General features: G+C 40.8%; 1 protein-coding gene across 7 annotated transcripts in view; it reads right to left on the reverse strand.

Annotated features, from left to right (window-relative positions):
* Window positions 1–12,650, reverse strand: part of LOC132871721 (myomegalin-like) — a 126,060-nt gene that overhangs the window by 20,968 nt on the left and 92,442 nt on the right. For all 7 annotated transcript variants that reach the window (XM_060906169.1, XM_060906164.1, XM_060906168.1 and 4 more), the window contains 6 exons: window positions 9,751–9,972; window positions 9,483–9,614; window positions 6,038–6,154; window positions 3,972–4,161; window positions 3,711–3,835; window positions 491–736 (listed from right to left, as the gene is read on the reverse strand). In XM_060906169.1, the coding sequence (XP_060762152.1) occupies window positions 491–736; window positions 3,711–3,835; window positions 3,972–4,161; window positions 6,038–6,154; window positions 9,483–9,614; window positions 9,751–9,972 (1,032 nt within the window). The remainder of the gene's footprint in view (window positions 1–490; window positions 737–3,710; window positions 3,836–3,971; window positions 4,162–6,037; window positions 6,155–9,482; window positions 9,615–9,750; window positions 9,973–12,650) is intronic.

Below are 12,650 nucleotides of genomic sequence, written 5' to 3' on the forward strand. Positions count from 1 at the left end.
ATGTGTATCTGAGAAGCATATTATATAAAGAGACCAGTTTTCAGATTTAAATGAAGGCTACTGGGTTTTGGTGCAAAATTAAGAAGCAAGTGTGACAGACAAAGTGTCCAGAAGAACTGTGGCTGGTTCTGTAAGATGCTCAGTAAAACCTACAGCTCATTTCCGCATAAAACTGCACTCATTTTACCTCAGACTATTATTATTTTTTAAAGCAAAGGGTCGTCTCACACCAAATATTGACTGTTCCATTTATTAAGGCTTACTGCTGTTTATAGTATTTTTTTTTTACGTTGAAACATGTGCCTAAGACTTTTGCACAGATATTGTGAGTTTTTAAATACATTTGACAAATGTTACAATCACTGTTCTTAAACAGACATAGTCAGTGATATATAGCACAAATTGCATGCTGTACGAGTTAGGGATCATTTCCTACTATCATAATTTAACATGCGTCACTGTACAGCACAGCATGCGAAAGCACTCTCACCGTGCAGCAGCTGCCTCCTGTAGAGGGTTTCCCGCAGTGGGCTGGCCGGTATGAGGGATGAAGGTCTCTGCTCCAGACCGGCTGAGGACAGCTGTTGCTCCAGCTGTTTCTGCAGCTGTATTCTCAGAGCGCTGTTCTCCTGGACGCTGCGCTCTAGCTGGGCCCGTAGAGCCCGGACCTCCACCAGCAACTGGTTAAGTTCTCCCACAGCTGGAGCAGAGGAGTACGGCAGCTCAGAGAGATAACCTGCATACAGGTGGGGAGAGAGAGAACAAAAGTTATTAAAGTTCTTAGTAATCTACTTAGCCCATTAAAGCCCAGACTAATTATTCAGATTTTCATTTTGTGGGATTTTTTTTTGTTACTTTGAATTATTTACTCAAATACACCTAATAGGAATGGGATGTACTTATGAGAGGGAGGAATTAAATCTTGATCCTGGTAGTAGCAGGGATAAGGGGATGATTCTTTTCTTCTTTAAAAAGGATTTACAAAATATTGTCAATAATACAGACAAAAAGAAGCAGTGACAGTGGAGTAGTCATGAAGGAAATGGTTACTTGCTTTTGCTATTTCTTAATGTCATCAAGAAAAGGGGTAATCAGTGATTAGTCATTGGGATTAATAAGGATCAGTGATTTGTTACAAGTGCAAACACAGTCATGCATTACATGCTGATAGTGACTGTATCAAGTTCAAGACAGCGTGCTAAAAAGCTGTGAGATTTGTTGCGAAGCTCTTTTTTTAATTAAAGTCACTATAATGGTCTAAAAAGTCACTAGATGTTGTGACAAAGTCTCTACATTGGCAAGACTGCACTTATGAAAGAAGAGCTTAAAGGGAGATACACAAAACCATGGCCTCACTTTTTGTTTATAAATGCCTTGAGACCTCAAGAATGGCATAGGAATAGTTTTAAGCGTTAACAATAAATCTAATATTGTAAATTTTACAATTAAAATGATTCATGCAGGTAACGGTCTGAGTGAATGACCTTGACATCTGTGACGTCACCGCAGGAAGGATATTGGTCTCATCGCCATTTCCGCTATACTAAAACACAGAGCTGACTGCAACTTCAAGCTTCCATTTTGAGCTAATTTATCGCCATGTCATGTAGATGTGTTTATGGCAGGTGTAGCAACACGACAGAAGGTGGATTTACGCTGCATTCATGGCCCAAGAATGTTCAAACTGCAAAGATTTGGACGCGTTTTGCGAGAACTTCACAGGCACATTGGGCGCCTATGAAGTGGTCTCTCCTCTGCTCTGCACATTTTACTGAAGACTTGTACAAGACCTCTGATCTGTTGAGGAGCGTTGGCTATAAGCCCGTATTGAAAGAAGGTGCAGTACCAACAATTAAAGGAAAAGAAAACTACAAGAAAAGGAAACTAAATTCAGTTGCACCAGTTCTCCTGGAGTGTGAGCCAAGGGTTGTTGCTAAAACCCGGGACAGAACGGGATGGGACATATTGCTTGGACAGTGACCTCCCCGCGGTTTTTGCTAAAACCGGTGACGTCTCGTCCTGTGTTTTAGTAATTGCCTGAGCCGAGCAGTAATGGCGGAGTACTCAGTATGGAGAAAATGGAGAATGAGTGGCCAAGCTGTCTGATTTCTCCGCTGGATATGCTTGCCTCAGCAGCAATATCACGCCCTGATGTGGAAGAAGCGAATGAACGGAGAACTAAACGAACAACTGAAAGTCAGATTGTTTCAAAACAATTGGCCACAAGGTCGGCCTTCAAGAAGCGAGAACACAGACGGGTAAGATGCGACTCTCATTTGGATACAAAACAACAAAAAACACCACCACTCGTTGTTTACCTGCATTTAGATTAATACATGTAACTTGGGGCAGCACAGTGGTGTAGTGGTTAGCGCTGTCGCCTCACAGCAAGAAGGTCCGGGTTCGAGCCCTGTGGCCGGCGAGGGCCTTTCTGTGCGGAGTTTGCATGTTCTCCCCGTGTCCGTGTGGGTTTCCTCCGGGTGTTCCGGTTTCCCCCACAGTCCAACGACATGCAGGTTAGGTTAACTGGTGACTCTAAATTGACCGTAGGTGTGAATGTGAGTGTGAATGGTTGTCTGTGTCTATGTGTCAGCCCTGTGATGACCTGGTGACTTGTCCAGGGTGTACCCCGCCTTTCGCCCGTAGTCAGCTGGGATAGGCTCCAGCTTGCCTGCGACCCTGTAGAACAGGATAAAGCGGCTACAGATAATGAGATGAGATGAGACATGTAACTTGTATTGTGTGTTTAAGTTACCGGTATAAGATTACTTAATTTGCTTCAGAATGTGATTGTCTCAGTTCATCTGATTATTTAATTAGCCTTTTACATTTTATCAGTGAAAATGCATGCATGTACATGTATGTTGCATAAGTTATAACACCTATCCTGTTTTAATGAGAGTCAACCCACAATCAATGAAGTCAAATCAGTCTTAGTTGAGCAAGTCGGTAACGGTATTTCTTACTTTCACCGTAAATTTTTATTTATATGACTTTGGTCTATAGCTGTCAAAGGCCTCGGCCTTAAAACTGGTTCCTGCTGTGACGTCACGCACTCAGGGCTGGCTGGCTCAGCGGGGCAGCTCGAATGCCAACTTTGCGGTCGAGTTTAACTCTCAAAAAATATATATATATATATTTTTATTCCCATTTATGCAGCATACAAGAGTCAAGGATGGAGATACTATCCACTCAGAAATGTATTTAAAAATAAAGGTTCTGCGTATGTCCTTTAAGCTAAGTAGCTAGCCCATTTACTCAGAAAGCACATTAAGCTTCCATCTTGTTGTGTTACGATCTATTTTTAACTAATTTGGGGATCTTATGTGCCGTCAACTTTGGTCATGGCCTCTATGGCTTGAGGATTTCTGCACCTTCTGTTGCTGTGCATGGTCCTATATGGATACACTAAAGATCTGCATTTATCCAAACAGTTCATGCTCAATTTTTACTGTTGTTTCATTGGATAATCTCACCTAGATACTATACCGGTACCTAAGAACTGCTGCTGGAATAATAAAGACTGTCCTGTTCTAATCTCAGGGCTCTTATTCACAATATGTTCAGACTGAACATTTTTGAACAGACTTATTCAATTTAATTGAAGCTAAACATGTTTATAGAGCTAAGCAAAATCTTTTGGGAAGAAGATATCCGGGAAAAGATGATTGATCACTCTGTGTACCATATAGGAGTGAGTTATGTCTCACCTGTGGGACTGCCCTTGCTCCCTGCACACACTCGGTCGTATAGCTGGAGTTCACACTGCAGGGAGTGGAGCAGCGCCCTGCTTTCAGAGAGCTGCTGCTGGAGCAGACTCACCTCATGCTGCAACCTGCACATGCACACACACCTACGTCACATACACATCTAGAAACACTACCACAGTCAACAAATTATTATCGATTATGACACAACAACGGTAAATCTTACTAGGTTAATAAAAGTGTAGTAATGGCCTCTTGTGTTACCTATTGTTGTGCTCCTGGTTGCTCTGCCTCTCCTGCCGTAGCTGCTGAATCTGCTGACTCTGTTCACAGCTGTGTGACTGAAGCCTCCTCAGCTCCTCCTTCCATTGCTCCGCCTCTAACTCCGCCTGTTTCAACCGTGCCCGTCCAGACAGCACCGCCTCCTTCAACTGCTTCACCTCCTCAATGTTGTCTACAGGACAAATAATTCCAATATGAATAATACAAATACATATCAACTGTGAATTTAATCTCTATATTTGTTCAATATTTAGTCTACATACCATATATTACAACCCCGATTCCAAAAAAGTTGGGACAAAGTACAAATTGTAAATAAAAACGGAATGCAATAATTTACAAATCTCAAAAACCGATATTGTATTCACAATAGAACATAGACAACATATCAAATGTCGAAAGTGAGACATTTTGAAATTTCATGCCAAATATTGGCTCATTTGAAATTTCATGACAGCAACACATCTCAAAAAAGTTGGGACAGGGGCAATAAGAGGCTGGAAAAGTTAAAGGTACAAAAAAGGAACAGCTGGAGGACCAAATTGCAACTCATTAGGTCAATTGGCAATAGGTCATTAACATGACTGGGTATAAAAAGAGCATCTTGGAGTGGCAGCGGCTCTCAGAAGTAAAGATGGGAAGAGGATCACCAATCCCCCTAATTCTGCACCGACAAATAGTGGAGCAATATCAGAAAGGAGTTCGACAGTGTAAAATTGCAAAGAGTTTGAACATATCATCTACGGTGCATATCATCATCAAAAGATTCAGAGAATCTGGAAGAATCTCTGTGCATAAGGGTCAAGGCCGGAAAACCATACTGGGTGCCCGTGATCTTCGGGCCCTTAGACGGCATTGCATCACATACAGGCATGCTTCTGTATTGGAAATCACAAAATGGGCTCAGGAATATTTCCAGAGAACATTATCTGTGAACACAATTCACCGTGCCATCCACAGTTGCCAGCTAAAACTCTATAGTTCAAAGAAGAAGCCGTATCTAAACATGATCCAGAAGCGCAGACGTCTTCTCTGGGCCAAGGCTCATTTAAAATGGACTGTGGCAAAGTGGAAAACTGTTCTGTGGTCAGACGAATCAAAATTTGAAGTTCTTTATGGAAATCAGGGACGCCGTGTCATTCGGACTAAAGAGGAGAAGGACGACCCGAGTTGTTATCAGCGCTCAGTTCAGAAGCCTGCATCTCTGATGGTATGGGGTTGCATTAGTGCGTGTGGCATGGGCAGCTTACACGTCTGGAAAGACACCATCAATGCTGAAAGGTATATCCAGGTTCTAGAGCAACATATGCTCCCATCCAGACAACATCTCTTTCAGGGAAGACCTTGCATTTTCCAACATGACAATGCCAAACCACATACTGCATCAATTACAGCATCATGGCTGCGTAGAAGAAGGGTCCAGGTACTGAACTGGCCAGCCTGCAGTCCAGATCTTTCACCCATAGAAAACATTTGGCGCATCATAAAACGGAAGGTATGACAAAAAAGACCTAAGACAGTTGAGCAACTAGAATCCTACATTAGACAAGAATGGGTTAACATTCCTATCCCTAAACTTGAGCAACTTGTCTCCTCAGTCCCCAGACGTTTACAGACTGTTGTAAAGAGAAAAGGGGATGTCTCACAGTGGTAAACATGGACTTGTCCCAACTTTTTTGAGATGTGTTGTTGTCATGAAATTTAAAATCACCTAATTTTTCTCTTTAAATGATACATTTTCTCAGTTTAAACATTTGATATGTCATCTCTATGTTCTATTCTGAATAAAATATGGAATTTTGAAACTTCCACATCATTGCATTCCGTTTTTATTTACAATTTGTACTTTGTCCCAACTTTTTTGGAATCGGGGTTGTAAATCTCAGGTAGGAACTTTTATAAGACACCATAAGAGACCATTTTCTATTTGCTCTACCTAAACAGTCAGAATATCTGCTGCACATATTCCTCAGTCGTCTGATAAAATCCTTGATAAGTGTGTAACCAATCCGCTTCTGAATATTAAACCTCCAAGTGAGTGGACTTACCCCTGCTCGCCTGCAGTCGGGACTGGAGACTCAGATTCTCCTCCTTCAGCACTCGGATCTCATTGGACAGCTGAGTGACAGTGTCCAGGCCTTGGATGTAGATGTTTGTGGGTGCTACTGTAGGACATAACAGGAAAGGAGATGCTTTGAACAGAACTGTTGCTTTATTATTATTATAATAATAAATTATTATTATTAATTATTATTATTATTTCTGAAGCAAAAAAATAAAAATTACATTGAATTTCATTGCTTCCTACTTTTCAATGCATTAGTATTTAACAATCTACAGTATTTAGGACTGTACCATAATAGATAAAGTGATATTCACATTCTTGCTCAATTATAATAATAATAAGAAGAAGAAGAATAAAAAAGATTCAGCAAATTTATGAATTATTAAGTTAGGTTGATTGCACTTCATACTTATAATGAGCAACTTCTTTATAAGCTGATATTCATTCAACGAAGTTGATCCTCAGTTAAATGAATTAAAATACATAGTAGAAATGTAATTACACTCAAAATAAAGAATAAACAAACCAAGACAATAAGCAACTCAGACAGTCAGTTAACTTTAGCTAAACTCATTAAAGCTAGACGGCCTTTCGATTTCATAAAATCGGTGACATTTAGTTCCCTCTGAAATGTGGTCATTGTGATGTGTTTTTTTCTGTAATATCTCACTAAATATCAGGCCATTCTGTGGCTGGGAAGTTATTTAATTTGAGGGGATTCCCGAGCAAATAAAATGCATGAAATCGCTCGCTTTGCGCAGTCAAGCAGACGGAGGAAGTCTGTGTGTGCATGCACAGGTTTACCTTCTTCTTCTTTTGGGTTTTACGGCAGCTGGCATCCAGTGTTGCATTACTGCCATCTACAGGTTTACCGTGACCTTGCACTGACAGATTAACTGTTCATTTAGCAACAGTTGATCACACCGAGGTGCTCGCTGAGCGCCGATATTTATTAGTTTGGTCCTGTGTTTCCTTTCCTTTGCAACATAATGTCTTTTCTTCTCGCTTTCCATTACTGTAGTCGCTCTTTCACGTTTCATTCACGTCCTTTATTTTTTTCTCCTGTTTCAAATTTGTATCTCACAATGCCTTGGGCAAACAGGGAAAGCCCACCATGTGATGGAATACGTAGTATCTTGAATTGGGTCATGGTGAAGCAGGAAAAAATAGCAGAGAATTTAAGGCCACATGGCCCTAAATTCATTAATTGTTCTATTTAAAAAAAACCTAATAAAATTGGAAGTCTGTGATTCGAATTCAGTAGCTTTCGGTCCACTAAGCAAAAATAACTGGGTGTCGGGGAAAATTCTTTTTATGACCTACACTTGAAAAATCTAAAAGGCAGTCTACCTTTAATATCACTGTTGATTATTTTTAATTAACTGAAGAAGCCCAAATTTGTTAAAAATATTAACAATCTTTGTTAAAATGCTATTATGTATGACGATCAAGACCTTGACATTATAAGACTTTCTGAGGAAAGAACAAGTTAATTTTATAAATGTATGTATGTTACAGTGGGGCAAAAAAGTATTTAGTCAGCCACCAATTGTGCAAGTTCTCCCACTTAAAAAGATGAGAGAGGCCTGTAATTTTCATCATAGGTACACTTCAACTATGAGAGACAGAATGGGGGGAAAGAATCCAGGAAATCACATTGTAGGATTTTTAATGAATTAATTGGTAAATTCCTCGGTAAAATAAGTATTTGGTCACCTACAAACAAGCAAGATTTCTGGCTCTCACAGACCTGTAACAACTTCTTTAAGAGGCTCCTCTGTCCTCCACTCGTTTGAACTCGACACCTGTTTGAACTCGTTATCAGTATAAAAGACACCTGTCCACAACCTCAAACAGTCACACTCCAAACTCCACTATGGCCAAGACCAAAGAGCTGTCAAAGGACACCAGAAACAAAATTGTAGACCTGCACCAGGCTGGGAAGACTGAATCTGCAATAGGTAAGCAGCTTGGTGTGAAGAAATCAACTGTGGGAGCAATTATTAGAAAATGGAAGACATACAAGACCACTGATAATCTCCCTCGATCTGGGGCTCCACGCAAGATCTTACCCCGTGGGGTCAAAATGATCACAATAACGGTGAGCAAAAATCCCAGAACCACACGGGGGACCTAGTGAATGACCTGCAGAGAGCTGGGACCAAAGTAACAAAGGCTACCATCAGTAACACACTACGCCGCCAGGGACTCAAATCCTGCAGTGCCAGACGCGTCCCCCTGCTTAAGCCAGTACATGTCCAGGCCCGTCTGAAGTTTGCTAGAGAGCATTTGGATGATCCAGAAGAGGATTGGGAGAATGTCATATGGTCAGATGAAACCAAAATAGAACTTTTTGGTAAAAACTCAACTTGTCGTGTTTGGAGGAGAAAGAATGCTGAGTTGCATCCAAAGAACACCATACCTACTGTGAAGCATGGGGGTGGAAACATCATGCTTTGGGGCTGTTTTTCTGCAAAGGGACCAGGACGACTGATCCGTGTAAAGGAAAGAATGAATGGGGCCATGTATCGTGAGATTTTGAGTGAAAACCTCCTTCCATCAGCAAGGGTATTGAAGATGAAACGTGGCTGGGTCTTTCAGCATGACAATGATCCCAAACACACCGCCCGGGCAATGAAGGAGTGGCTTCTTAAGAAGCATTTCAAGGTCCTGGAGTGGCCTAGCCAGTCTCCAGATCTCAACCCCATAGAAAATCTTTGGAGAGAGTTGAAAGTCCGTGTTGCCCAGTGACAGCCCCAAAACATCACTGCTCTAGAGGAGATCTGCATGGAGGAATGGGCCAAAATACCAGCAACAGTGTGTGAAAACCTTGTGAAGACTTACAGAAAACGTTTGACCTCTGTCATTGCCAACAAAGGGTATATAACAAAGTATTGAGATGAACTTTTGTTATTGACCAAATACTTATTTTCCACCATAATTTGCAAATAAATTCTTTAAAAATCAGACAATGTGATTTTCTGGATTTTTTTTTCTCATTTTGTCTCTCATAGTTGAAGTGTACCTATGATGAAAATTACAGGCCTCTCTCATCTTTTTAAGTGGGAGAACTTGCACAATTGGTGACTGACTAAATACTTTTGCCCCACTGTATATACGGAGTCAAAGAGTATATGTGAGAAGTTTTACAACATGTTGCTTATTGATGGTCAAAACTGTTTGGCTCAGTATCTAAAAAAACCCACTGAATTCTCAGATATAACATTGCGATTCTAATAATTAATATAACCTAGACAGAATGCGTTATTAAACCAAGGAAGATTGTTTTAGAGAAATAGTCACAGAAACGGCACCATTTCTTGATGAACGCCATTTCATTTTTATGACTGTTTAAAAATCAAACCATTTATCACGGATTTAGGCTTGATCTTTTACAATCTCATCATGATTTATACAATTTCTCTTACCTCCGTCTCTGGTGGCATTGGCCAAACGAGTCTCCAGCTGCTGTCTCAGCCTCTCGTTGGTCCTGATGGAGTCTTCCAGACGTTGGCGCAGAGTACGAATTTCACGCAGATGCTCCTCAATCAGGTCCACACCTGACAACACAAACAAACATGGCATGACCACAGATTTTAAAATTCGTACGTCGGGCTTAGTAATTCTGAATTCATCATTTTATTGTGTATGAACAAGTGTGTCACTTCACAGGAGAGTTAAACGGAAATGACATACCCGAATGGCTGTTTCCTGACTGGTAACCAGGTGCTCCAGTGAAGCCTATGATCGGCTGAACCACGCTGTCCATGTCCCATGGTGCACTGCTCCCTACCAGGCTGCTATCTGATTTCTGAGGCTGGTGAAGGGAATGGTGAGATAGCTGGGTGTAATGTGAGGGATCAGGTAGTGCAGAGCCCATCAGTGGATAGCTGCTCAGTGAATGTGGTAAGCTAAAACCTGATTTCAACACAAAGAGAAAAACAGGCTCAGGATTCAGTTGTACTCACAGCACAGGTCACCTGAATGGTCTGGAAAAGGGGAATATCAATATACAGATAGGTCAACATGCAATATTTTCTCAATAGGAGGCAGTGCTTCATGATATTTATGATTGTTGGGCTTCTCACCATTAGTCCCAGCAAACAAAGAGGTTTCCGTTAGATACCAGACACAATATTAAAGACAGCTTTCACATCACTATAAGTCCAGGTGCAGGCATTGGATGTGAATGTTAAGGCCAAATATAGTGAATGCAAAAGGCAATACTAGTGTATTTGAGAGTGTTGAATAAACTAAGTGAATGTAGACAATTTGAGATATGCAAAATGCAAAAGCTTTATATGACTGAATGATTTTGTGCAAAGGTAAGAGCTTTATATGAATGTGAAAGCATTTTGTGTGTGTGACATCTTACTCTCACACTGCCTGGCCAAAAAAAAAAAGTTGCTGTTTGGATTTAAATAAGCAAATACTTAAGAACTTTTGACTGGATAATTACTACAGCGACTGATATGTTTCAACTGGCAACAGATCTTCTAACCCTAACTGATGCAGTGAGTAGCTTCTTATTTCTTAAAAAAAACATGGATGTCGGATGACGTGGGTAAAACGTTATTGTGTTTCAGAAGGATCAAACTACTGGCCTGCAGCAAAAAAGAAAAAAGTAAGAAGATTGCTGAAATTACAGGAACTGGGTTAAGAACTGCCCAATGCATTATTAAAACCTGGAAGGATAGTGGTGAACCGTTAACTTCATGGAAGAAATGTGGTCAGAAAAAAATCTTGACTCACTGTGATCAGAGATCACTTAAACACTTGGCGAAATCAAATCATTAAAAAAATTGATAGTAGAACTCACGGTTATATTTAATAGTGAAAATAAGAGCATTTCCACACGCACAGCGTGACGAGAACTCACAGGATTGGGACTAAACAGCTACGTGGTCATAAGAAAACATTGTTAAAACTTGTTAGTGAGGTTAATCGGAAGAAAAGGCTTCAACTTGCTATGGAGCATAAATATTGGACTCTGGGACAATGGAAAACAAACAGTCATGTGGTCTGATGAGTCCAGATTATACCATCACTATTGCTGGGTTTCAGTCATGTGACTTTTCTTAGTGGTTTTACCAGAAGTGAAATAGCTGGTGGTCTAAACGGCTGCCGTAGTGCAAACAACTAGCGATAACTTATCAGAGCATGCTCGTAATCTAGAAGCCACTGCTCGCTTTAGATATATTCAGATAATTGCTATGTGCAATAGAATCGACCCCTACAGTCTGGGAAAGAAGGATTTGTCATATGATCTCGAAAACTATCCTTCAGTCGAGTTCCCAGACATCTCCAACTATCTGGTGTTGCGGACATCCTTCTACACCGCAAAACAGATGAAAGCGTGGAAGAGTACGGAGGCTTACAACTTTTTTGTACATGGCTGGGTAAAGGACCTCGGTATCAAGGCGCTGCCGAATGAATCCTGGATTGTTTTTGCCCGTGTAAGTATTTTTTTAAGCTTTTCATTCGTGTCTTTACAACGAAGCGCTGCAAGTTGAAGTGTAAGCAAACAACAGTTGGCTTGATTCTCACTTGTGTTGGCTCTTATCTCTCAGCTAAATCATTCACAAAGATCATCAGAAACCCCTTTAAAGACCTGGATCTTAGTTAAACAAGATGGAGAAGTGATCACGGCGCATTGTAACTGAATGTCTGGGTAAGAATTTTGTCACGACCTTCATGCATATGGACTTTGTGAGGAGTGAGGAGTAAACAAAGAAACAGCTGGGGACTTTAGAGCTTCGTGACTAAAAAAAGTACCGTAAAATAACGACACATAGCAAGAAAAGTACTTGGAAAACACTAAGGACATAGCCGAGAGGGATATACAAACCTTTCACAAAGTGATCACTGCAAACTCGAGCATGCTTCAACTCGGCTCCCTTCGATTTCGGCGAGAGGTTCAAAAGCCACCTTTCTTGATATCTTTTTTGTGAAATCCTGTGTTCGTTCACCCTTTTTTATTAGCTCATGGGGAAGCCTGAAGAAACTTTGATCAGTTTCACAGTTTGATCAATTAGAGCAACCTAAAACAACGCAAGCATAAGGTATTTTTCATGTGAGCAACGCACCTTCTCCGTACAAATGCTTTGTTAGCTGAGCTTTGGTAGACCACCAGCTAAAGTTTTGAATAACTAATGAGGCAGATGTGACGTCACGTGAAACCCAGCAATACCAGAGTGATAGGCGTGTCAGGGTAAGAAGAGAATCGCATGAAGCGATGCACCCATGGTTTGACTCTCCTGTTGGCAGCAGAAGCTCTTGGCGAAAAGTTAACACAACTCTGGATGGAAATAAATGCTGCGACATTGCATAAGGTTGCCAAAACAATGCCACAGCGAATGCATGCCCAAATCAAAGGTAAAGGTGGTTCCAGGAAATATTAGATTTTTGGCCAGGCAGTGTATTTTTTGTACGTGACACTCTTCACGCGAGAGGTATAACTGGTGAATGTGAAAGCATTTTGTGTGTTCACAGGAGGTAAAAGTGGTGAAAGTGAGTGCATTTAGTGTGAATGTAAGAGCTACGATGTGAATGCGATAATTTATTCTGTGCTGAGTCAGGTTTTTTTTTTTCCATGT

Source organism: Neoarius graeffei, chromosome 23, assembly GCF_027579695.1.
Source record: "Neoarius graeffei isolate fNeoGra1 chromosome 23, fNeoGra1.pri, whole genome shotgun sequence".
NCBI classification, from domain to species: Eukaryota; Metazoa; Chordata; class Actinopteri; order Siluriformes; family Ariidae; genus Neoarius; species Neoarius graeffei.